This window comes from Phyllobates terribilis, unplaced genomic scaffold (genome assembly GCF_046119375.1).
Source record: "Phyllobates terribilis strain yellow unplaced genomic scaffold, ASM4611937v1 Scaffold_10__3_contigs__length_209671492, whole genome shotgun sequence".
Taxonomy (NCBI): Eukaryota; Metazoa; Chordata; class Amphibia; order Anura; family Dendrobatidae; genus Phyllobates; species Phyllobates terribilis.
The window spans coordinates 125481657-125508414 of record NW_027362770.1 but is presented as its reverse complement, the minus strand read 5'-3'; the positions used below and the strand labels follow the sequence as shown (position 1 = coordinate 125508414).

The following is a 26758-nucleotide window of genomic DNA, read 5'->3' as shown; positions in this document are numbered from 1 at the left end:
AGGATCTAGTTGGAAAATAATCCCATACTGGCCCAGCACTGTCGCAGTTCTTATATCCAGAGTCCAAGCCGCAGATCCATCTTCTTCTCTATATTAATAATTTGAGTTTGACACGCAAACCTAGGAGAAGCCACCAGGCATCTCCAAATTTCTCATGGGGCCAGCTGTCCGATTTTGATCATACATATGCACTTATTAGGCTATATTTCTGGTAAAAAAACGACTGACCCAATTTGCTCTGGAAATCCAGGCTAACCTCTCCACTTCCAATTTTCAGGGGATGTGGTGGATGTCTATCAGAGGGAGTTCCTGGCCCTCAGGGATCGACTTCATGCTGCTGAACAAGAGAACCTGAAACGATCCAAGGAGCTGAACCTGGTTCTAGATGAGATCAAAAGGGCCATATCCGAGAAACAAGCCTTACGCGATATCAACCGGACGTGGAGCAGCTTATCTGGTGAGATCCTAGTTTCTAAGAGAACAAAATCTTGTGATTCATTCCTATCTGACCTACGTCTTCTGCTCACACTGCCGCCGAATGCTAGATTTGACAATAAAGGAATATTGGCTGTATTTTCTACACCATTATCTTTCTCTCCATTTTATGTTCCTTTTAACAATACTGACAGTTTTACTGTTACTATGCAATATGACACAAAGCCTAGAACGTGTTTTAGGTATAACGAGGACAATCGGAAAGTATATTACTATTACATTTAGGTGTTTTTTTTTTATAAAAGGGAGTCTATATCTGTGTATATGTACAGTACCTTGAAAGTATTCATATTCAATGAACTTTTCCACATTTTTTCACGTTACATCCAGAGACTTAAATGTTTTTTATTTGGATTTTATGTGATATACCAAACACAAAGTACCAAATATTTGTGAAGTGTAAAGGAAATGGTACATGGTTTTCTAAATATTTTAAAAATGTATATCTGAAAATATTGTGATGTGGATTTGTATTCAGCCCCCTGAGTCAATACTTTGTGGGACCACCTTTTTCTGCAATTACTGCTACAAGTCTTTTGGGGTTTGTCTCTACCATCACCTTTGCTCATCTAGAGGCTGACATTTTTGCCCATTCCTCTTTGCACACTAGCTCTAGCTCAGTGAGATTGGATGAAGGTGTTCGTGAACAGCAAGTTTCATGTCTTGCCCAAATTCTCAATGGAATTTAGATCTGGACTTTGACTTGTCCATTCACACACACGAATATGCTTTAATCTAAACCATCCATTGTAGCTTTGTCAGTATGCTTAGGGTCGGGGTCCTGCTGGAAGGTGACCCTAAGGTTTTCTTCCAGGATTGTCCTGTATTTTGCTCTATCCATCTTCCCATCAACTGTGACCAACTTCCCTGTCCCTGCTGAAGAAAATTCTCTCCACAGCATGATGCCACCACCATCATGCTTGACAGTGGGGATGGTGTTTTCAGGGTGATGTACAGTGTTAGTTTTCCACCACACATAGCATTCTACATTTAGACCAAAAAGTTCTACTTTGGTCCTATCTGACCAGGGCACCTTCGTCAACATACTAGCTGTGTCTTCTACATGGCTTTTTGCAAACTGCAATTGGGACTTCTTATGGTTTGCTTTAAAACATTGCTTTCTTCTAGCCACTATTTCATAAAGGCTAGTTTTTTGGCGACTATGACTAATAAATGTCCTGTAGACAGTACCTCCCACCTGACCTGTGGATCTCTGCAGCTCCTCCAGGGTGACCATGGGCCTCTTGGCTTCTTCTCTCATTAGTACTCTCCCTGCTTGGGATGTCAGTTTAGGTGGACTGCCATGTCTACTTAGGTTTGCAGTTGTGCTATACTTTTTCCATTTTTGGATGATGGGTTGAAAAGTGCTCTGTGAGACGTTCCGCGCTTGAGCTGTTGTTTTATAACTCAACCGTGCTTTACACTTCTCCGCAACTTTATCCCTGACCTGTCTGGTGATGAAAACCTTGGTTTTCATGATGCTGTTTGATCTTTAATGTTCTCAAACAAACCTCCGAGGCCTTCACAGAACAGCTGTAGTTAAATTGAAAATAAATCAATTTAGTAATTATTCAGACTTTTATTTAGGGGTATCAGACTACAGGAGACTAAATAAAAATGCACATCACAATTTTCAGATGCTGATTTTTTAAATACATGTTTTTTTAATTACTGTATCATTTCCTTTACATTTCACAAATAATTGCTACTTTGTGTTGGTATATCACATAAAATCCCAATAAAATACATTTGTTTGTGGGTGCAATGTGCAAAAAATGTGGGAAAGTACAAGGGGTATGAATACTTTTTCAAGGCACTGTGTATCTCTTTCTTACTATCTAACTATCTAAATGCAAAAAATAGCGGTGCAGCACTAGCGGAGGCAAGACGATATAGCGGGTACAAAGCCCTCCAGGCAATACCAAGCCTCAACTTATTTTCAAAAAGATGAAGGTAGCACTCAAAAGTCCAGTTTTCAGTGGTTTATTGACCCATGGTGATGAGGCAACGTTTGGTTCCAAGTGTGGAACTTTCACAAGCATACTTGGAACGAAACGTTGCCTTATCACCTTGGGTCAATAAACCACTGGAAATTTGACTTTGGAGTGTTGCCTTCATCTTTTTTGAAACTATATCTATCTATCTAGATGTAGATATATACACACATAGTGCCTTGAAAAAGTATTCATACCCCGTGTACACTTCCACATTTTTTTCACATTACACCTACAATGTATTTTATTCTGATTTTATGCTATCTATCTATTACTGTATTAATACAGATTTCCTCAGGAAAATGACATTCCTCTTAACCAATCTCAGGCAAAAATTGTTTGCATAAGTCAGTCGTCCGTGTTTCCATGCTAATTTGACATGTTGTCCCTATGGATGACACATTTTTCCATTGACCTGTGCACAAAAAAAACTGTTCGGGGATTAGGCTAGTGTGGTGGATGAAAGAATAATTGGGAAGGGAAGTATATTTTGATGTTCATTGTTTTCATGTTGCAGGCTGGCATTATCTCCCTGAAAACCCCCTCTTATAATGACTAATAAGACCTAATTTTTTATCTCGCAAGATATATATTGTAACCAACAGAACAGGTTTCCATGAGGAGTCTCCGTGAGGAGACTGGTGTACTTTGGAAATGCAGGTCAAAATGGCTGTATAATCCTGATATTATGATAAGTATTACACGAGTCTAGCAATAAAGTGAGAGATAAGTCAAAGTATATTAGATCTCCACCCACTCAGCTTTACTGACAGCTGCAGCTTGCTCTGAGCAGTGTGAGATCTCAGCAGCAGCAGGGAGGAGGCTCACTGAGGAACGGTCAATCACCTTAGGTGGGTGGAGATAGTTAGTTAGTTTAAACTTTCATAAAAGATTGTAAAGCCATTCGGCTCGCATACCGGTTTATTTCAATGATCTCCCACAATGTTAAAGCATCAGGTGTGATCCCTATATCCCCTAATACCTCCCATCGCCAAAATGTTAGTAGACTCCCATGTTTACGAGATCAACGGGATCGTCCAACGATAATGGCGAGACCGGTTGACTTTTTGTGTGCATGACCGGTTTAACAGATTAGACAGCCTCAGCCTCTGATCACAATGATATGTACACATAATGCTGCTATTACATTAGATGTGTACTGAGACTAATCTCATATGAATGTAAATCCTCATTATGAAATGTATCATAGCCGGCATTACTAAACATAACAATACGTCCGTCTTATAAAGGAAATGAAACCGCAAGCATTATATCCATAACAAATAAGGCTCGCTAAGTATATAATCCACAAGCTTAGCCAGGAACTCAGCAGTGATTATGTTAAAGTTAAAGTAACAATGGATATCCCACCCTGTATATGTCGGCTCAGAGATGGGTATCGTGCTTTAAGAAATATTAGACAGAAATAAGGCCCCACAATGATCTCTTGTAACAATACATAAATCTTTACTAATTATCTAAATGTATAGATTTTTATGCTCTGTGTAGCATCGGCGTCTCTGCCTCCTGCCCGGCAGAGACGCCGTCCCCCTTACCGCTGCGGTCCTGCTCCGGCGTCTTCTGGCCTCCCTGCAGCTGCTACTGGTGCACGCAGCTTCCCTGGCCCTGTTATTAGGGCGCGCGCGCTCCCGCCCTCTTAAAAGGGCCGCGCGCGCCGTCCTAAGAAGTCCCCGGCCAATGGCCGGAGGACTTCCCCTATAAGAGGCACCTCCTCCAATATGGAGGTGCCCGTGCAAGGTTGTAGCTTTGTGTGTGATACTCTGCTTCAGCCCTCAGGTCCCGCTGCTAGCCAGACTACCAGTCCAGCCTGCCAGCCAGACTACAAGTCCAGCCCGCCAGCCGGACTACAAGTCCAGCCCGCCAGCCGGACTACAAGTCCAGCCCGCCAGCCGAACTACAAGTCCAGCCCGCCAGCCGGACTACAAATCCAGCCCGCCAGCCGGACTACAAGTCCAGCCCGCCAGCCGGACTACTAGTCCAGTCCGTCTGCTTGTCTACTCTCCAGCCCGACAGTCTGCCTACTGCCAGTCCGCCAGTCTGTCTATGGGCTCTTCCCGCCTGCTTACCTGGAAGCACCTGCCCGTTACCTGCCGTGCCTGCCAGCCAGCCTACCTGGAGGCTTCTGCCTGTTACCTACTGTGCCTGCCAGCCCGCTTACCTAGAAGCACCTGCCTGTTACCTGCCGTGCCTACCAGCCAGCCTACCTGGAGACTCCTAACTGTTACCTGCCGTGCCTGCCAGTCCGTCTGCCCGGATCACCCGCCAGCCTGCCTGCCATGCTCATCTGCTGTACCGGTCAGTCCCTGCCTTCTGACCCGTGGGAGTCACCTGCTCTCATACAAGGTCGGTCCCCAGAGTAGCACCTGGTCCCTTTGCTCGGTCCCTCCCTGGTCACAGAGTCGATTGAGCCGCCGTACGACCTTGGTCGGTCCGAGTTGATGCCTATTTACGCCCCTCTGGTCCCTCCTTGCACCGCAGGACAGAGGTTCCACCACCTGGATCCGTAACAGTTTGCACGGGCCATGGAACCCGGTAGCTCCCAGGCCCCTTCGCTTGCTGACGTGTACCAGGAGGTTTCTCGTCAGAGATTCCAACAGGAAACCATCCTGACCTACCTGCGGTCTGTGAACTCTCGCCTGGACACGCTGTCTGTTCCACCTGTGTCCGCCCCAAGTCGAGCGACACCCGCTCCGGCAGTGCCGCTGCCTACCAGTACCACGGCATCCAGCCTAGGACCCCGGCTTTCTGCGCCTCCTCGTTTTGGAGGTGTCCCCGTCCTATGTCGGGGCTTTCTGAACCAGTGCACGCTGCACTTTGAACTTCTACCACATCAGTTTCCTTCCGACCGGGCCAAAGTGGCGTTCATCATGTCTCACCTCACCGGGGAAGCATTGGCATGGCTTAACCCTCTATGGGAGAGAGGGGATTCCCTGGTGTCCGATCTTCCGGCTTTCCTCACTGCCTTCCGGAGGGTCTTCGATGAACCCGGACGAAGGATTTCTACGGCCTCCTCATTGCTCCGTCTCCGCCAAGGGAGTCTCACCGTGGCCCAGTATGCCATACGGTTCCGTACCCTCTCTTCTGAGCTTGCCTGGGACAACGAGGCCCTGGTGTCCACCTTCTGGGAGGGCCTTTCCGGTCGGATTAAGGAGGAGTTAGCCGGCCGGGGCGTTCCTACCACCCTGGATGACCTAGTGTCACTAACAACCCGGATTGACATCCGTTTCCTGGAACGCACTAAGGAGACTACCCGGGAGAGAAGATTTCCTCATCTTGCTCCTGCTTTCCAGAAACCTGCTTCCCAACCTGCTACTTCCTGGGCACACTCGCCCGAACCTATGCACATCGACCAGACCAAGATGGTCAAATCTCGCCAAGAGACACGCTGAGCCGAGGGGAGCTGTTTCTACTGCGGCAGTAAGGAGCATCTGATTCGTTCCTGCCCGGTGAAGCCGGGAAACTCCAGTGTCTAGGACCGCTCGGGGAGGTAGTCCTAGGCAAAAATAAATCCTCCCCTTTCTTGACTTTATCCGTCTCTATTTCCTGTGGAGAGAGAACCGCTTCTTTGAAACCGCACATCTGGATTCCGGAGCCGCTGGGAATCTCATATCCCAGTCCCTTGTAGAGAAGTATCAGATTCCTACCAAACTTCTGGCTGAACCATTGGCAGTCGCTTCCGTGGATGGAAGACTCCTTACAGTGACCATCTTGCTCGTCACAGAGCCCGTGACCATGCAGGTGGGAATGCTGCACTCTGTGAGGATCTCCTTCCATGTGCTTTCCGAACTCTCTCACCCTCTTTTGCTAGGTCTACCCTGGCTACAGAAACATGAACCCATTCTGAACTGGCAATCCGGTGAGGTGCTTCGTTGGGAGCAGGATTGCCATGAGACCTGCCTGGTTCCGGTTCGCCCGGCTCGACCCCCATCTACTCCGACTAATTTACCCGGTCTACCGGCACCCTACTAGTCCTATGCTGATGTCTTCGACAAGAAGGAGGCAGAGACTCTACCACCCCATAGGCCATATGACTGCCCTATCGACCTGATACCCGGTGCCACTTCACCCCGTGGGCGTATCTACCTGTTGTCGTTGGCCGAAACCCGGGCCATGTCGGAGTACATCAAAGAAAATCTGGCTAGGGGATTCATCCGGAAATCTTCCTCCCCGGCTGGAGTCGGATTCTTCTTCGTTAAAAAGAAAGACGGTTCACTACGCCCATGTATCGACTATAGAGGACTCAACCAAATCACTGTCAAAAACAAATACCCCCTGCTGCTCATCTCTGAGCTGTTTGACCACTTCAAAGGCGCGAAGGTCTTCACCAAGCTCGATCTTCGTGGGGCATATAACCTGGTCCGGATCCGCCGAGGAGACGAGTGGAAGACTGCATTCAATACCCGGGACGGTCACTATGAATACCGTGTGATGCCCTTCGGTCTCTGTAATGCTCCCGCCGTCTTCCAAGAATTAGTTAATGACATCTTCCGTGACCTCTTATATTCTTGCGTGGTGGTGTACCTGGACGACATCTTGATCTTCTCTCCGGATCTTCCCTCACATCGGAGGGATGTTCGTCAGGTCCTGCTTAGGCTCAGGCAGAATCACCTATATGCAAAATTTGAGAAATGCCTCTCCGAGCAGTCCTCTCTTCCGTTCCTGAGCTATATTATCTCTAAGACGGGTCTATGGACCCCGAGAAGGTCTCTGCCGTCTTAAAGTGGCCCCGTCCAGAGGGGTTGAAGGCGATTCAGCGATTCCTGGGCTTTCTCAACTATTACCATCTCTTCATCCCACATTTCTCTTCCCGGACTGCTCCCATCTCTGCGCTCACCCGAAAGGGAGCAAATCCTAAGGAATGGCCGTCCGAAGCGGAGGAGGCCTTCCTCTCTTTAAAACAAGCCTTCTCTTCTGCCCCTGTGCTGCACCGTCTGGATAGCAACAAACAATTCTTTCTGGAGGTTGATGCTTCCTCTTCCGGAGCCGGAGCGGTGCTCACCCAGAAATCTCCATCCGGGAGAATGGTAACCTGCGGCTTCTTCTCCAAGCTCTTCTCCTCGTCTGAGCGTGACTACTCCATAGGAGACCGAGAACTGCTAGCCATCAAATTGGCGCTGGAGGAGTGGCGTTACCTGCTCGAGGGGACTCTGCACCCGGTGGTCATCTATACTGACCACAAAAATTTGACTTTTCTTCAGACTCAATCCGCGTCAGGCCCGGTGGTCTTTGTTCTTCGCCTGCTTTAACTTTACCCTACATTACCGCCCGGCGGACAAGTACGTTAAAGCAGATGCCTTATCCCGATCCTTCCTGTCTTCCGATCAAAAGGAGGAGCCTATGCATATCATCGATTCCTCTAAAGTGATGAATGTGGCCCCCTTGGATCTGTCTCGTCTCCCACCCGGTAAGACGTTTGTAGCGGTTCCGGATCGTAAGAAGGTACTTCACTGGGGTCATTCATCTAAACTAGCCGGCCATGCGGGCCAGAAGAAGACCTTCCTGCTCATTACCCGGCATTACTGGTGGTCTACCCTGTGCCAGGATGTGGTAGACTTCGTCACGGCCTGTTCGTCCTGTGCCCGCAACAAGGTTCCCAGACATCTTCCTGCCGGCCGTCTCCTGCCTCTTCCCGTACCTGCTGCCCCGTGGCAACACATTGCTATGGACTTTATTACGGATCTCCCTGTTTCTGACGGTTGTATGATCATTTGGGTGGTCGCTGACCGCTTCTCTAAAATGGCCCACTTCATTCCTCTGCCTGGTCTCCCATCTGCATCTGTGCTGGCTAAGGACTACATCCATCACATCTTTCGTCTCCACGACCTACCCCTCCACATTGTGTCTGATCGAGGGGTCCAGTTCACTTCTCGCTTCTGGAGAGCTACGTGTAAGCTGCTGGATGTCACCCTGGATTTCTCCTCCGCTTACCATCCGCAGTCTAATGGCCAAGTGGAGCGTATCAACCAGATCCTTACCAGCTACCTCCGGCACTTTGTCAACGCTCACCTTACCGATTGGGTGGAGCTCCTACCTTGGGCCGAGTTCTCCTACAACAACCATGAGAGCGAATTTTCTTCCAAGTCCCCGTTCTTTGTGGTCTACGGTCAACATCCCCGAATTCCATTTCCCGTTTCCGCTTCTGTGGACAACCGGGCCGCGGAGTCTCTGGTCAGCGAATTTTCCACTATTTGGGAGGACACTAGATCCGCACTTCTCCAATCCTCCGAGCGGATGAAGAAGCATGCTGATAAGAGAAGTCTGGATCCAGCTCAATTCCATCCTGGAGACAAGGTTTGGCTCTCCTCCAAACATGTTCGTCTCAAAATACCCTCCTACAAGTTGGGTCCACGGTTCATCGGCCCATTTGAAGTCCTCAAGCAAATCAACCCAGTAGCCTACAAGTTAAAACTCCCGGCCACCTTACGGATTCCCAACTCCTTCCACGTATCTCTCCTCAAACCAGTTGTGATTAATTTTTTTTCCAACATTCCAGGTACCTCCCCAGCTCCGGTTTCTGCTGAGGATGTCTATGAGGTAGAGAACATTCTGGCCACCAAGAGGGTAAGAGGAAAAACCTTTTTTTCTGGTGGATTGGAAGGGGTTTGGCCCAGAGGAGAGAACTTGGGAACCCAGGGAGAACATCCACGCCTTTTAGTGTAAATTCACACATTGCAGGTACTGTAAAAAGCTGCAGATTTAACATACAGCCTCAAAATGGATAATTTTCAAAGAAGACCTTTCACCAAATTTTTCATGTTGTAATAGTGGCTGCAGAGCAGAATAAAACTTTTTTTTATTTCGCCCTTCTGTTGGCAATCAAAGTATTTGGCTCCTTATGGGTTAACTTTTAAATATAAGTGGGTGTTATCAAATATTCTTTACTGGGGGCGTGTATTTATTCTCCCTGTATGAGTTGCCCAATCATAAGCAGGCAGCAACACAGTAGAAAAAGAACACGCCCCCACAATAGCTTAGGTTTTTCAATGTGTGAGATATAATGATTAGTATGTTAGTGTAGGGAGTACAATTGGGGGAGAAAGGTTGAACTGGATGCACTTAGGTCTTTATTCAACCTATGTTACTATGATACTGCCCTGATCTCCTGGTCTAACCTCCTGCATAATTAAAAAATGCAGCTGAGTTTAGTTATGCCACATTAAAAACCCTTCTATTGGCTCAATTTTTCTAATGGCACTGTTGGCTCTGCGGTAATGCCCCTTCCCCCACACTGCCTGTCCAGAGCTGTGTCAGTGATTTACTTATGTATGTTGTGTTCAATGCAACTTTTGAGCACAAATGTGACTAATCTATTGATAGGCAGTGTAGTGGGAAGGGTAGTACAGCAGAGTGGACATTTCTATGATAGGAGGATATCTGATAGAAGGGTTTGTAATGAAAAATTTGGTGAAAGGTCCTCTTTAAGTTAATCTTATACATATGTTGCATTTTTTTGTGTACGGAATTTCCCGGCGTTACGTTTTTATGCTTTGCAAAGTATACTGTTGTGGAAACGCACTTCTTTTTTTCGTTCGGTTATTACCCATTAATTTCAATGGAGACCTTATAATCTGCAGGTAAAACCTCTGACGTTTTTTTTTTGGTGCATGTCTGTGGACAAATAGACAGAGAAACCCTTAAAGTAAATGTGTTTTGTCCATTGGCTCTTGGAAAAGTCATTAACACAGAGGTTCACTTACTTATTCTCCTTTCCCTGTAGACGTTTAGCCATTGTGCTCTACAAAAGACATGAGCTGTACAAGTGCTGACGTCATACTAGGTTAGTTATATTCGGTTTGCCTATTGCGACTTGGAGAACAATCACGAACATTTCATTTGTAATCAATTCAGAAATCCAGGTAACCCCTCAGGGTTCACTTACTTTTTCTTGCAACTGTATATATTATGCGTCTCCTGCTTCATTCTTTATTTTGTGGGTAAAAAAAAAAACCTTGTTGTTCGCAAAAGCAAATTGGACTAATGATTGTTCTTCACGGCATGAGCCGAGTCTCATCAATCAGTGGTCCGCTACAAATGAATTGAATTGTGTGCACCGCGTAATACCTGTTATATCCTCGCCGGGCGGCTTAATGGTGTTTTTTAAAAGATCAGATTCTTAAATTACATTTATCTTGTTATTTTCTTCAAGATGAAACCAAGCTGAAACTGTGGAACATCACTAACAAGAATGTGTTACACTTACCCACCATCTTCCACCACCTACCGCACCTTCTGTCCAAGGAGAACAGCTTGCAGCCAGCAATACACGTGGGTCAGGGGAGGACTGGAGGTAAATGCTGCTAGTCTGGATATACAGAAAGAATAGTGTTATCCTGCACCATGTATGTATACAGCAGTGTTTCCAAGCCCAGTGCCCCTACTCAAATATATCACAACACATTGCCAGTTAACACTGTTACCATAGCTGTCCTGCACCATTTAATTGCGAGTACCCCCTAGATACATGATGCGTTATTAACCCCAACCTGTGCTAGTCAGGTTACAGATGATCATATTTATTAGGGTTGGTTGAATTTTACTTGTTTTATTCATAGTTATATATGAAAAGTGCTTTTGGAAATTTCTCCAGTGGTCCGATTAAAGAGAATCTGGCAGCAAGATCAACCCACCCAAAACGAAATATGGGCATGCAGATCTCAGAAAATATAAAGGTGTCTAGGGATTTACAATTTCACTTTGCAGTCCTGAGTAATTAGCGTTTTCATTCATGAGGCGTTAAGTGCTCTGGGTGTGACAAAGCACTTTGCCTCCCCTGGTTGGTTCTCCACCCAGCACCAGCCTCCTTGATCTTGATTGATAACTTTCAATCTGATTTCCTTGCCTGATGTCACAGACAGTGAGCCAAAGAGGCTGGTGCGAGCCAGGGAAACCATCTCCGAAGGCAAAGCCTAGTTAAGTGCTCTGGGAATCAAGAGGCAGAGGCTAGTTCAGTGCTATGACACTTCCAGAGCACTTAACACCTCTTCTGCATAGTGTTCAGCGAGTATGTTCTGTCCGAGTACGCTCGGGCCGAGCTCCGAGTATTTATAGCTGCTCGGTGATAAGATTAAATCGCTCCCGTGTGCATGATTTGCAACTGTTTGACAGATTTATTACATGTGAGGAATGTCTATTTCTTACACATTCCTCACATGTAATAAAGCTGTCAAACAGTTGCAAATCATGCACACGGGAGCGATTCAACCATATCACCAAGCAGCTATAAATACTCGGAGCTCGGCCCGAGCATACTCGGCAAAAGGGTTAATAGACCATACTCACTCAACACCTCTTCTGCATATGAATGAAAGATGCCGAATTATTCCAAATGCAGCAACAGATTAAAATGTAAGTCCACCAGCACCTTTAGATCTACGTGCCCTATATTTGCGGTTTGGAGGTTTTCCACAACTGTGATCTTGATGACTAGGATCATTTGGGGTCCAACACCCTCCACCCCATTGATCATGTGTTACCAGCTCTGGATATGTATGGAGCTGAACACCATAGCTCTATATACTACGTAGTGGCCGCTCCCGGGTAATGGAGAATAACTCCAATTCAATTGATTAGGCGCTGATTTGCAGAACCTGTTAAGTGCCATTAAAAAACGTATGGAGCTGTGATGTTCCCACTCTGTACATATGTGAATATAGCCCATCATACATTACAATATATTACAGTACTAAAGAGAACCTGACAGCTATCCTGACTTGTCAGTGTCAGTAAGTATTACCCTATATAATGCAATTTACCTAGAAATTTGTAGCGTTGTTGCTCTGTTATCCCTCCTGGAAACGTGTGATCAAATTCCCAGCTGAATGTTACCATTAAGCTTATAAATGGGTTCTTTGTCTGTACAGTGATACTGTCAGCAATTATTAAGCAATGTCAGATTGTGTAGGGACACAAGCCATTACTATGGAAGTTGATAACGCTGAGCTGTCATTTTGATCATATATAAAATCGATGAGTAACGGCTGACTTACACTAGCATGTAATCAGGACATGCATTTATCGATTATCGGCCTGTCTAAGCGATTGTTCGTCAGGTGAAATGATTTTGAGTCATTGTTTTCGGCAGCACATCGTCTTGTGTAAACGGAACGCGTGCTGCCGAGAGCATTGCCAATCTATGTGCAGAGAACGATTGTTCTGTGAGATATGAGATGTGGTCATACTGTCTAAACAGGCTGTTAAATGACCGCCAGTTGGTTCACATGTTGATTAACGGCTGTGATCGGGAAATGACACAATGCAGAAACGTACCTTTTTTTATTTAATTTTAAACTATTTCCTACAAATTTTATTTTTGCTCTTTCAGTGGCCGGTTGTCCATTTGTTTATCACTAATGTGTACCTCATTACTTTCACAGTGTCTATAGTAATGGGGATCCCCAGCGTGAAGAGAGAAGTCCACTCATATCTGTCGGACACCCTCAACTCATTGATCTCTGAACTAAACCAACAAGAGAAGGAAGACTGTGTGATCGTGGTTCTAATTGCCGAGGTACGAGGCATCTACTACAGTGTCCTTTACTCACTGCTTTATGGCTGATGTAATGAGATCATTCAGAAAGCTTTCTTGATTCACATACTGAAGACCTAGCTGAGGTCTGCAAAGAGGATGCCGAGACGCATTTTGAGTATGAAGCTAAAAGAAAACATACTCTTCTTGACTTGCAGTATGATGATTCTTCATGTAGTATCTACCTAATATGTTCCCATGGGTCAGAGGTAGACAACTTTGTTTTTTTGTTTTTTTTTAAAAAGTTCTGTCACTTGCCATAAATACGTAATTTTTTACCTGGTGTAAATGCCTCTGTTTTCCTGAATCTGGCATAGTTTTTTTTCTTGTTTCTACACCTCTCCGTTCATGAGATATGGCCCCCTCTTCCCTATTTGTAAATCTAGTATTTTTAAAATTCAACTATACAGAAAGTTCCCCCAATATAAGATAACTTTTATTTATCAGAACTAAAAATTTACTGTGTGGATATTTCTCCCTCTCTCTCTGCAGCGGACCTCCCTCAGAACTCTGAACATTGCAACGGACTTCCCAGAAGTCTGTGTTCGGTGTTTAGTGCTGGACACCTAGTCCAGAACGAACCCCAAACTTTTATGTTCATCTGTAACAGTGAGTCATTCTTACCTATTGTCACTGAAGCAGTCGACAGGTGTGTCATTTCGAAAAAATGAATTTAATTTTATGGCCCGCTCCAATCCAACAATACCAGCCTTTTATTTACTCCCAAAAATTCATAAGGGACTCTCCCCACTGAAAGGACGTACTATTGTTTCAGGAATCAACTTAATCAGCCAAAATGCGAGTATTTATGTGGACCAGATACTGCGCCCATTCGTTGTAGCCCTACCGTCGTGCATTAGAGACACCGCCAACTTACTATTAAAGTTGGAGGGTGTAGTGCTAGACAGGGAAACTTTTTGGCATTGATCAATGTTGAGTCTCTGTACAGCAGTATCCCGCACCATTTTGGGATCAAGGCAACCAAACATTTTCTGAGATCCAGGACCACCTATTTTGACAATCATAACTCACTTGTTATCCATCTTCTCTAGTTTGTCTTAAGACACAATCCTTTTCTTTTTGCTAGCAAGTACTTCCACCAGCAGAGGGGAACGGCGCTGGGTACATTCTGTGCACCATCATATGCAAACCTGCAAACTCTTCCTCGGCTGGTGAGAAGGAACAATTTGTTTTTCAGGACGACACTGCATTGATGACACATTTATGCAGTGCGGTGTATCTAAAGAACAATTACCTTTGTCAACCATTTGAACCAGAATGACATTCGTCTGAGGTTCACCTCAGAAATGGACTCATGCAGTCTACCTTTCTTACACATTATGATCAAAAAGGAAAGGGATGGGATTCTATCTACGTACACCTTTCGAAAAAAACAACTTTCAAATGATGGCCTACTCAATTAAGACAGGCATCATCCCTTGGTTTTAAAGAGAGGGATACCAAAATTGTTCCAATACTGAGGATTACCTTATACAGGCCAGGGACCTTAAAAAAAAAAAAACGATTCACGCAGAGGGGATATCCAGCTCTGGTTCTTAGCCAGGCGTTTAACAATGCATTAGGATAAGAGAGACATTCCCTGCTCAGCCCAGCTAATAAGGACCCAATGATGAACCAATACGTGTTATTGGAACCTTCGACAATCAGGCAAACAGGGTGTTGTAGGCCCTAAAAAAACATTGGGACATCCTACTCGCAGATCCGGATCTAGCAGATGTGGTCCCCCTGACCCACAAGATTACATATAGAAAGGGGAGATCCATTGGGGACCACCTAGTTCACTGCTTACGGTATATAAGAGACCTAAATTGGCAGGAACATGGTTGGATCGCAGGGTCTGCGGGTCTTATAGGTGTGGGATTGCAATTTATTTTCTTGGATAAAACCCTCCAAATCTTTCTGTAGCGCAGACACGGGGAGACAGTTTATCTTTAAAGATTTTGCCAAATGTAAGGCAGCGGGGGTCATCTATGTAGCCACCTGCCCCTGCCAACACGACAGTGTCAGTAAAACAAAGAGCCAGCTCAGGAGAGAATTGGGGAACACCTGGGTGGGTGACTTTAAGCATAAAAGGGACGCCCCCTTAGCCCATCATGTGAGAGATTAATTAAATAAACCCATTCTACAAAAAGAATCTCAGTGTATATTTCGTCTTCAAATGAATGTGTTAGCCTTCCCGATACAGCTGTCTGCCCCTTAGGCCAATTAGAGTTCACACTGATGCATTATGACGTCCTGAATCAACTTTGCCTAAGCGCGGCCTTTTCTTGTGATTGTTTTGTTCTGGGTGACGTGATTGGGGGATACTGCATGTGATTGGTCATCAGCGGCCATCTTGCTGGAGTCAAAGACCACTGCACGCAGATACATGCTATTAAGACATCTGTGAAACTGCGTGTGATTTGTCAGCGGCTGTCATCTTACCAGAGACCAATGCACGCAGGTAGATACCATAGAGGCATTTCTCTCCGTTGTAAGGATATCCACCATAGACCTAACATGCTTAATTATACCCTGAATACAAGCAATCCTGGGGTATTTTTACTCCTTGTGCCTGGGTTTGACATGAAGACAGGTTTAAAAGGCACCATATATCATAGACAGACATGCTTTTATCCAGGCATCATGACTCCAAGGATTTGCTTTGGACTGCTCTCTAATATCTCCTGATGAACTTATGTCAAGGATGGTGAAACGCGTCGAGGTCGCAGGGAATTGGTATCCATATGGGGTCCTTTATTTATAAATGACTTATATTAGTTTGATCGTATGATTTTGGGTTTACTTGCTGCTGGACCTAGCAGGGTGTTTTTCTCAAGTTGAACCAGGTACCTTCACAATCTGAGCACTATTGGCACTTTATCTGTGATGTACCGTATATATTATTTGCACTGGCACTTTATTATGTGGTATCTCATCATGGCCTTCTTGGTGTGTATGTTTATGCACGTGTGTAGTCCTAGTATCGCATCTACATTTAATGACGTCTGACCTATTTTTTGATAGTCACTCTGTCCATATTTATGATATTCTGTCTTTTTGCTCTCTCAAAATCATCCAGATTAGGGGTGACTTTCTCTCTAGGGTTCTCTTGGGTTAGATGACAGTGAGCGGGGATGGGCACTTTTTGTATAGTTAGATTTTGGTTCTATCCCTCACCTCATTATTATACATTTGTTAGTTTAAATCTAGTCTTTTTAACTAAATTAAGTGTGTTCCTCAAGAACATGCCCATAGTGAAGAGTCGAGGACCATACCCAGTTGGCTAAATAGACTAGATTGACGAACAGGGAAGAGGGGGCCATATCTCAAGAACAGAAAGGTGCAGGAAGAAAAGAAAAACTTCACCGGATTCATGAGAACAGCAGCATTTACACCAGGTAAAAAATGATATACAGTGCTGGCCAAAAGTATTGGCACCCCTGCAATTCTGTCAGATAATACTCAGTTTCTTCCTGAAAATGATTGCAATCACAAATTCTTTGGTATTATTATCTTCATTTAATTTGCTTGCAAGGAAAAAACACAAAAGAGAATGAAGCAAAAATGAAATCATTGATCATTTCACACAAAACTCCAAAAAAGGGCCGGACAAAAGTATTGGCACCCTCAGCCTAATACTTGGTTGCACAACTTTTAGCCAAAATAACTGCGAACAACCGCTTCTGGTAACCATCAATGAGTTTCTTACAATGCTCTGCTGGATTTGTAGACCATTCTTCTTTGGCAAACTGCTCCTGGTCCCTGATATTTGAAGGGTGCCTTCTCCAAACTGCCATTTTGAGATCTCTCCACAGGTGTTCTATGGGATTCAGGTCTGGACTCATTGCTGGCCACCTTAGAAGTCTCCAGTGCTTTCTCTCAAACCATTTTATAGTGCTTTTGGAAGTGTGTTTTGGGTCATTGTCCTGCTGGAAGACAGATGACCTCTGAGGGAGACCCAGCTTTCTCACACTGGGCCCTACATTATGCTGCAAAATTTGTTGATAGTCTTCAGACTTCATAATGCCATGCACACGGTCAAGCAGTCCAATGCCAGAGGCAGCAAAGCAACCCCAAAACATCAGGGAACCTCCGCCATGTTTGACTGTAGGAACCGTGTTCTTTTCTTTGAATGCTTCTTTTTTTTTCCTGTACACTCTATGTTGATGCTTTTTCCCAAAAGCTCTACTTATGTCTCATCTGACCAGAGAACATTCTTCCAAAACGTTTTAGGCTTTCTCAGGTAAGTTTTGGCAAACTCCAGCCTGGCTTTTTTATGTCTCGGGTAAGAAGTGGGGTCTTCCTGGGTATCCTACCATACAGTCCTTTTTCATTCAGATGCCGACGGATAGTACGGGTTGACACTGTTGTACCCTCGGACTGCAGGGCAGCTTGAACTTGTTTGGATGTTAGTCGAGGTTCTTTATCCACCATCCGCACAATCTTGCGTTGAAATCTCTCATCAATTTTTCTATTCCGTCCACATCTAGGGAGGTTAGCCACAGTGCCATGGGCTTTAAACTTCTTGATGACACTGCGCACGGAAGACACAGGAACATTCAGGTCTTTGGAGATGGACTTGTAGCCTTGAGATTGCTCATGCTTCCTCACAATTTGGTTTCTCAAGTCCTCAGACAGTTCTTTGGTCTTCTTTCTTTTCTCCATGCTCAATGTGGTACACGCAAGGACACAGGACAGAGGTTGAGTCAACTTTAATCCATGTTAACTGGCTGCAAGTGTGATTTAGTTATTGCCAACACCTGTTAGGTGCCACAGGTAAGTTACAGGTGCTGTTAATTATACGAATTAGAGAAGCATCACATGATTTTTCAAAGGGTGCCAATACTTTTGTCCACCCCCTTTTTTAGGTTTGGTGTGGAATTATATCCAATTTGGCTTTAGGACAATTCTTTTTGTGTTTTTTTCATTGAAGACAAATTAAATGAAGAGAATAATACCAAAGAATTTGTGATTGCAATCATTTTCAGGAAGAAACTGAGTATTATCTGACAGAATTGCAGGGGTGCCAATACTTTTGGCCAGCACTGTATTTATGGCAAGTGACAGGACGACTTTAAGATTTAGTGTGACATACATTATGTCATTGGACAGAGGACTTAATAAGGACATACACTGACGTGGCCAGTCTGGTAGAGATCCGGCTACAGTCTCGGGGGATTCCAGGTTTGGCAGGTTTTTTCACTCACGCCCATGTTGATAGTGACCATCTGCGATGGCCTCCTGACCCTATTTACCAGCAGGTCTGGCAATAATGTGATTGTATTCAGGGGAAATATTATCCGTCACCGGGGGTCATCTATGGGCCGCATACGGTTTAATTTCCTTAATTGCCTTTTATAGCTCCAAATGTTGTGGTGTGTTCACCCGAGCGTGGATGTACTAAGCTATTTGTATCTTTTATATCTTGAATATTAGAAGTCGTTCTCTACAAAACATCTTAGAGATAAACAATGGCTTCTTAAGTATCTCTAATGCCTTCACTGATGGCTGTAAAAGCAGGAATGCTGTGTACGTAGGTGGTAAAACACAGGACAAATAGTCGCAATCAATACAGTATTTATAGGAATATGAATGAGAACAGGTATTAAAAAAAATGCATTGAGTATTTATAATAATGTACACTGACTTTACTGGGTGAGAGAAAGTAATTGTGTATTCTTCAGGGGTTTAAAGTAAATTTAGACTTGGAATTGGAGCAGACAATGTTACTAATTACTTTGCATAGTTAGCAGGTAGACATATTAACGCTTCCAAATGAAAGTTGTCATTTTTGGGGTTCTAGCCACTTTAATGACCCTTGTAGTTTGAACTTCTCCTTGCTACTTTATCCAATCATGCTTCACACTAGGAAGATAAGAATTTTTTTATAGAGTGGTAAAAGAGTCTGATCAAACTGTTATGATTTTGTTTTTCTTTGCGTTCGTTTTTAGGCCATGCTCCCACATACCATAAAAGCCCATTTTTTTCCTCCTAAGTTTTTTTGTTCATAAAATCCAGTGCATTTAACAGTCCCAAGTAAATGATGTGATTTCCAATGTGCCCAATGTGCGTTTTAAAGATGCTATTGAACTGTGTGGGTGTTTTTTTGTGTGCACTTTTTCCTATAAGTTTCCATGAGTGTCTTAGAAATATTAAGGATCTCTCTCTCCCTGAAATCCCTCACCCCCCCTCCTCCATACTGGTTGTCAGAGTAGCAGAGCTGGCAACCTATGGAGCTGTCTGTATGCAAACTAGCACACACAGGAGAAGTGGCTAAGGGGCAGATGCCAGTACAAAGATAGGTGGCAAACTCAATTAACATGTGAGTGTATTTTCCAGTGGCATAGACCTGCGATAAATCTACACCTAGGTGAGAAGCATGTACTCCCGGGCTTCAAAAGAATTCTCTCTCACCCCCCTGGGGCCTCCCCCTTTTGCTGTATCACAATCTTCAGTCTGGCCTGCACCGACGCGAATTATGGAATATGTAAAGTTCTATACCTCCGATGAGAATGGGACCCATATTTTTAGTGGCAGGGTCAGCTAAGGAGCAATATGCATACTTTTCCGTAGCTGTATGCCCCTCCGGAGAGCGGTAATGCAAAAGTACAAGATAACAGACCACAGCTATGTCATGTGTGGTCTCTAAAGAAAGGCAAATTCATAATGGAAAATATGGTATCACATTCGGGCTTCTGCGATCAACCAGCAAGAAATTATCGCAGAAGCCAGATATTTTTAATAATAATATGAAGGCTGGAGCCCAGCCCACATGATGTCATCACAGGGGAGTGTGTGGGCAGGTCCTCCCTTTGGCTTAAAAGACCCGACCGAAGATGGGTCAGTACTCATGTTTGGAAGTACATATTTATGTGTAGCACGTGTCACATTCGCTGAACTTTCATAGGGGCGCTTCCCTCCAGCTATACTGAGTCGTCTCAGTGATCTTTATAGTAACTTTCTTTTGTTATCCCCTTTTATTTGGTGTAACTGTATATTCTGTACTGTAAATGTCTCCATTTGTAAAATCTTTGTATATTTTTCATAAACACTGCCTCCCTTTTGGATCAAATATAAAATTTAATAGTTCTGTTTCTTTTGTTCTGTAATGGTTCCCTCCACCGAAGCCATACGCTACCAGAAAGCAGGTGTCCAACCAGGCCTGTATTATAGCGCAAATTTGGTCGGTGGTGGCAGCGAATAATATTAATTGGGCTATCGTGAAGCTGGCAGTGACCGTACTGGGGCGTATACACATATTCCATGAGTTGGAATCCAGAGGTGTGTACACCATACGCTCACTGCGCGCTTGCCCATACCTACATAGTGGGTAATCGGGATCGTGTGCACGCTAATCCCTGCTCAATCCTGACCGAGTGACAGCAGCGGTGGGCTATTGTGTGATCTCCCCGGTGTCGTCTCTGTGAAACCCTGACTAATGGTATCTTTAAACAACACATTTAGATTTTTTTTAAGTGCAGAATCAGTGGTGGTACACTAAAAATAAACCGCATTAAAAACAGTCCCTTCAAATCTGCACTGAAAAAAAAGGGAAAGGGTATAAAAAAACTAGAAAATAAAGCAGTGTTTTCTCATGTAAGATCACAGCTTAGGTATTACTCTGCAGAGATATTCAGTCCTTCCCCCTGCCTGACCAAAGAGAGTTTACTGTATATTTTCTCATTCAGAGTAATTCATCTACCTATTGAGATGCATCGGCAAAACAGATCCACTGTGATTATGATTGATTGTGCGGCAGGAGTCGGATGTGCCTACCATGGTGCTAGATGAGTTTTAGCTGTCTTTATACTCAGCGCATAACAGAAAAACTCCTCACCTATAAGTAGAAAAGACCTAATCGTGCATGTAAGGTTTAAAGAAGCAAGCTTTCAGTCACTTTGAAAATAACTTTTCTTTTGATTCCTATATGGCAGTTCTATCCCACCAGGCAGTCCCAGCACCCTGTAAACCAGGAGAATAGCATCATACGGAACAGCTAACTCAAGGGGAATCTGTCAGTAAGATTTTTCCCAGTAAATCACATGTACTGCAGAATAGGGCAAGTTAAAACATTTCCAATAATATTTACTTCATAGCCATCCGGTGCTCCGTGCCAATATTCGTCTTTCGTAGATATGCAAATTAGGCATGCAAGTGCACTTGTTGGCATATCTGTGCACTTGCAATCTTCGGCAGATTTTCTTTTTCCTCACCCAGTGCTGCCCCCCACATCTTTATTGACGGGTATAAACAGAGACTCTGCTTTGTGACATTATCTCTGCTTCCTGTCATAATCTTGTGTATGCCCCTCTTTATATGTGGCTGGTGCATATACAGTAGGCCACTGCCAATTTCCATAGAAAAGCGGAGATGACTACTGCAAGTGCACTGATATGGAAGTTAGACACCCAAGTGCACTTATTGACAGTGACAGATTCCCTTTAAAGTACATGTAACCAATCAGCTTCTTAAAAAAAATGTACTCCACTTTTACATTTTGGGGGATATTTTTCAACAATTTTGGTTCTCAAGTCCTCAGACAGTTCTCTTCTCTTTCTGTTCTCCATTCTTAGTGTGACTCACAATGGAAAAATTCAGTCAACTTCTTCCCTTTTTATCTGGTTTCAGGTGTGATTTTCATATTGCCCACACTTGTTACTTGCCACAGATGAGTTTGAATGAGCATCACATGCTTGAAAAAGAGTTGTATACCCTTGGAAAGGTGCCAACAATTTTGTCCAGCCCATTTTGGGGATTTAGATTAAAAATTGCAAATAGGATATAATTTCATACTGTTTTTTTTTAGTTTTGTTCCAATGCACACAAAGGAAATAAACATGTGTATAACAAAACGTGTAATTTGCAGTAATTGTCTGGGAGAAATACTTCATTTTCTGGGACAATTTGAAGGATACCAACACTTTCGACCATAATAATAATCTTTATTTTTTATATAGCGCTAACATATTCCGCAGCGCTTTACATACATTATCGTCGCTGTCCCCATCGGGGCTCACAATCTAGATTCCCTATCAGTATGTCTTTGGAGTGTGGGAGGAAACCGGAGAACCCGGTGGAAACCCAGCCAAACACGGGGAGAACATACAAACTCCTTGCAGATGTTGTCCTTGGTGGGATTTGAACCCAGGACCCCAGCGCTGCAAGGCTGCAATGCTAACCACTGCGCCACTGACTATATCTTCCCAGAGTATGATACAGTATGTACTCTATAGCAATGGGGTCGGCTCAGACAGGTCAGAGGGGGTCGGCTCAGACAAGTCAGAGGGGGGAGGCTCAGACAGGTCAGAGGGGGCTGGCTCAGACAGGTCAGAGGGGGCTGGCTCAGACAGGTCAGAGGGGGCAGGCTCAGACAGGTCAGAGGGGGGAGGCTCAGACAGGTCAGAGGGGGCAGGCTCAGACAGGTCAGAGGGGGGAGGCTCCTGCTGCAGTCATATGTCCTGCAGCCACAAGCTGAATGAGAGGAGAGGAAACTGACCTTTGTAATCACATAGAGAAAATGTATTTGTTTTTTTTCTGCTGTAATCATATGAAACAGAATAGGGTAAAAAAATGTGAGGATAAAGGGAGGAAGTGCTGTAAATTTTTCTTGTTCATTTCCTATGTTTAGTGTTTTTTACCCTCCTCTAGTAAACTACTGATTTTTTTCTTCCCTTTTCTCCTGTGTCCTTTATCAGATAACCAATTATGAATTGTGAGATAAGAGATCGGGGAAGGAGAGCTGCTGAGAATTAATCAACCTCAGACTCCTGTTCAGGCCGATGAATTTGTCTATTTTTTTTTGTGTGTATTTACAGATAGTCTGTCTCCCACAATCTTCGTCTGCCAGTGCATTGCTATGTGGTAATTGCATTAACACTACAGTAACACAGTTCTGCAAAAACTGCTTCTATAGCAGAAACCATCATGTCCGCTCTAGATCAGTGTCACAGTAATGTAAGGACAGTGTTACTTCAGCCAGGAGAGAAACTGTGAGTTTTTGTGCTGACAAATCATACAGCAATTATCATAGAAGAAAACATATCCCATACTACAAAAAAAACTTTCCCATAGTTTCATTACTGCTAGGACATATAAAAATAAGATCTATTATCTACTGTAGCCATATCCAAAATGTATGTTTCCCTATCTAAAAAGCATTTTCATCTGTAAGTATTTCCACTTATGTAGTTAGGGCATTCATGTGTTAACCAGTTGCCCAAATTAGAGGGGTAACTATTGGGGTAGGACTTACAAAACCTCCTCTGCTATATGAATGGACTCGTATAATGAATGTCACGATAGGTCTGTGCCCCATGACATATTTTGCACCATGACCTTTTGAATTTCCTAAGTGTGCCATTTTTGTATACCTTAGGTCATTCCATAGGCAGGACCACATCGGATGCCTGTATTTCCTATATTCAATTACTCAATCGCACGGCACCTGCACCTTAAATGGCAGAATTTGACCTTTTTTACCTTTTGAAAACTGCGAAACTCTTATTGTTGCTCTTATTCATTCTCATCTGGACTACTGCAACTCTCTATTGATCGGTCTACCTCTTACCAAACTGTTTCCTCTCCAGTCAATCCTAAATGTGGCAGCCAGGGTTGTATTTTTGAACAGCCGTTACACCTATGTCTCCACCTTGAGCCAGTCATTGCACTGGTTAACCATCCACTACAGACTTCAATATAAACTTTCCTCTCTCACCCACAAAGCTCTCCACAGTTCTGCCTCATCATACATCTCCTTCCTTATCTCTATCTATCACCTTACCCGTGCTCTCTGTTTTGCAACTGATCTAAGACTAACTGTTACGCACGCAGGTGGTGCATGTGGTTCATTGACCCACTGTGCCATGGGGCTGGGCTTACCTAGGAGGGGTGTAGCTAAGCGGCTGACTGGTGTTCACTGGAGCTCCTGATGGTGGAGTCAGGCTTAAGCTGCAGGTAGGCGCCAGATACCACTCCTAGGCGGCCTCTGGTACTGCAGCTCCTGACACTAGAGGTCATTTACACAGACACGGATAGGACTCGGACTCCATTCAGACTACTAGGTTATGGATCCTCTGCAGAACCGTTACTGACAGGGACTCGGGGTCTGTTTAGACTACTAAATTCAGGATCCACGGGTAGAATGGTTACTGACACGGAGTCTCAGATCAGGCACACATTTAGACATACGGGTCTCCAATACTGATTCAGGTACTGGCCACACACAGACCAGGGGTTCATGACTAGCCATGCAAGGACTAGTGACTACAGGTTCAGGACTGGCCACACCAGGACCAGGGAACCTAACAACTCACTAGTTGCACCACTAACACACTAATGAAACTTGATGCTTTGGCACCTCCCTATTGGGGATGGTGCATTTTAAACAAAATGCCTCCCAGCTATTGGCTGGGGGCCATCTTGCACGTGCAGGCGCTGGCCCTTTAAGAGCAGGGCAGCGCACGCGCTCATTAGGCGTGCCACCGGGAAACCAGAGAACAAGGAAGCATGCCAAGAGACACATGGCGCGCGGCCAGTGCAGTGAGTATGCCGGCGTCCCTGCATGAAGGTGGAAGGGGGATCCATGCAGGCACGCCGGCAATAGTGTTACACTAACATCCTCCTTAATATGAACCTACCACTTCCATCTCCAAGACTGCTCTCGTTCTGTGCCAGTTTTCTGGAATGCACTACCCCAGATGATCAGACTAATACTTAACCCTCACATTTTTAAGCATGCTTTAAAAACACATCTCTTTATACAGTCCTATCACTTCACATCACTTATGTAGCTCTTCCCTGTACATTTTCTCAGAATCTGGTCCCTCTTACTCATCTGTCTCCACATCCTCCATGCACCCAATAGCACTTGGGGACTGTACTTGGACAAATACTGGCTGATGATCGCATCATACAGCCTTATATCATAACCCTTATTTATTATAATCATGGCTGGACAATACATGACAAGCACGTTCTACATATTGTGCCCCCCCCTATTTTCTTGTAGCTTGTAAGCTTGCAAGCAGGGCCCTCAATCCTCCTGTAACTGTTGAACTATGTGTTACTCAGTAGTGTCTTTATTGTCTGTACATGTCCCAGCTTAATTGTTAAAGGGGTATTCCCATCTCCAAGATACTATCTCAATATGTAGTATGTGTAGTAATAATAATATTAGCAAATACCTCTAATTAGAAATGTAGTATATTTTTTCTGATTCTCTATGTCTCTTTCCTCCTGTGGAAGCATTTCAGGACCTTAGGTATCCATGGTTACGACCACTAGCAACTAGCTAACTCACCATATCAGTGGACGTAACCATGGATATCTAAGGTCCTGCAATGCCCTGCATGGGGTAAGTGACATAGCAAATCAGAAAAACTATGCTACATTTCTAATTGGAGATATTTGCTAATATTATTATTGTTACACCTACTACATATTGGGATAGGATCTTAGAGATGGGAATATCCCTTTAAGTGCTGCGGAATGTGTTGGCGCTATATAAATTAAATTATTATTAAAGTAGTGTGTGCCACTAGGCTCATTCGTGATAGTCTTTTCGTAGCACTAAAAACGTGAAATTAAGCGAAAACTTTTTCCCAATAAAAAATACTTCTAACCCAAAGTACACTTAATTGGTATTGCTGCACCCCGCAATGATGCCAACTATAAAATTATCATGTTACTTTTACCTACGCAGTAAAACATGCCCTCACACAGCTCGGATGACGGAAGATTAAAAATCATAGCTCTTTGAAAATGGCAAACCGAAACCATTTATTTTATTTTATTGTGCAAAATAAAGATTTTTTTTTATCCCTGTAAAACTCAAACTGGAAAAACTAAACCTCAAGAAATTGAGAAATTTCTGTATCATCCCTCACCATCCGAAAAAAAACAAAACTAAATATTTATATATTCTTCATTACATGTTATGTCTTTCAAATTCTTTCAAATTGGATCAATAAAATTACAACTCATCAAATCATAGAATGTTAGAGTTGGAAGGGACCTCCAGGGTCACTGCTTCCAGGGCCTGCATTAGGGGCAGGCAAACTAGGCAGTTTACTAGGGCCCCCACTCCCTCAGTGATCCCAGCCAGTGGCGTGCCCCTAATAGCGCCACACCATGCGGCCGCTATGGGGCCCATGAGTCAGGGGGGCCCAGGGCCATCGCTAGATGCCAATACAGTTGAAAGCAATGATGGAGGAGAATGCATCAGATGACCCTCTCTCTCCCATCAATCCCCCTCTGCCTCTAACGCAGCGGTCGCGATGACGTCACTTCATCGCACACCACACTGCGTCAGGCAGTAGATCTGCTGAGACGCTCTGCAGAAAGCGGAGTAGCGGGGGAACGAGGAGAGGGGAGTATTGTATTTTTTTTTTAAATCACTATGTGGTGGCCATAATACTGGAGGACTATAGGGCTTCATTATACTCTATGGGGGTGGATGCATTAAACTCTTTGGGGTTGGCTGCATTATACTGTATGGGGGGACTGCATTATAATCTATGGGGGATGCATTATACTCTATTGAGGGTGGCTGCATTATACTCTATGGGGGGTGGCTGCATTATACTCTATGGGGGGTGGCTGCATTATACTCTATGGGGGGCTGCTTTATACTCTATGGGGGGCTGCATTATACAGTGGGTACGGAAAGTATTCAGACCCCTTTAAATTTTTAACTTTGTTTTATTGCAGCCATTTGGTAAAT

At 44.2% G+C, this 26758-nt stretch overlaps 1 protein-coding gene across 1 annotated transcript in view; it reads left to right on the top strand.

Annotated features, from left to right (window-relative positions):
• Positions 1 to 26758, top strand: part of MGAT4B (alpha-1,3-mannosyl-glycoprotein 4-beta-N-acetylglucosaminyltransferase B) — a 462068-nt gene that overhangs the window by 206325 nt on the left and 228985 nt on the right. Inside the window, exons 2-4 of the mRNA XM_073649763.1 lie at positions 278 to 457; positions 10657 to 10797; positions 12884 to 13017. Of these exons, the coding sequence (XP_073505864.1) occupies positions 278 to 457; positions 10657 to 10797; positions 12884 to 13017 (455 nt within the window). The remainder of the gene's footprint in view (positions 1 to 277; positions 458 to 10656; positions 10798 to 12883; positions 13018 to 26758) is intronic.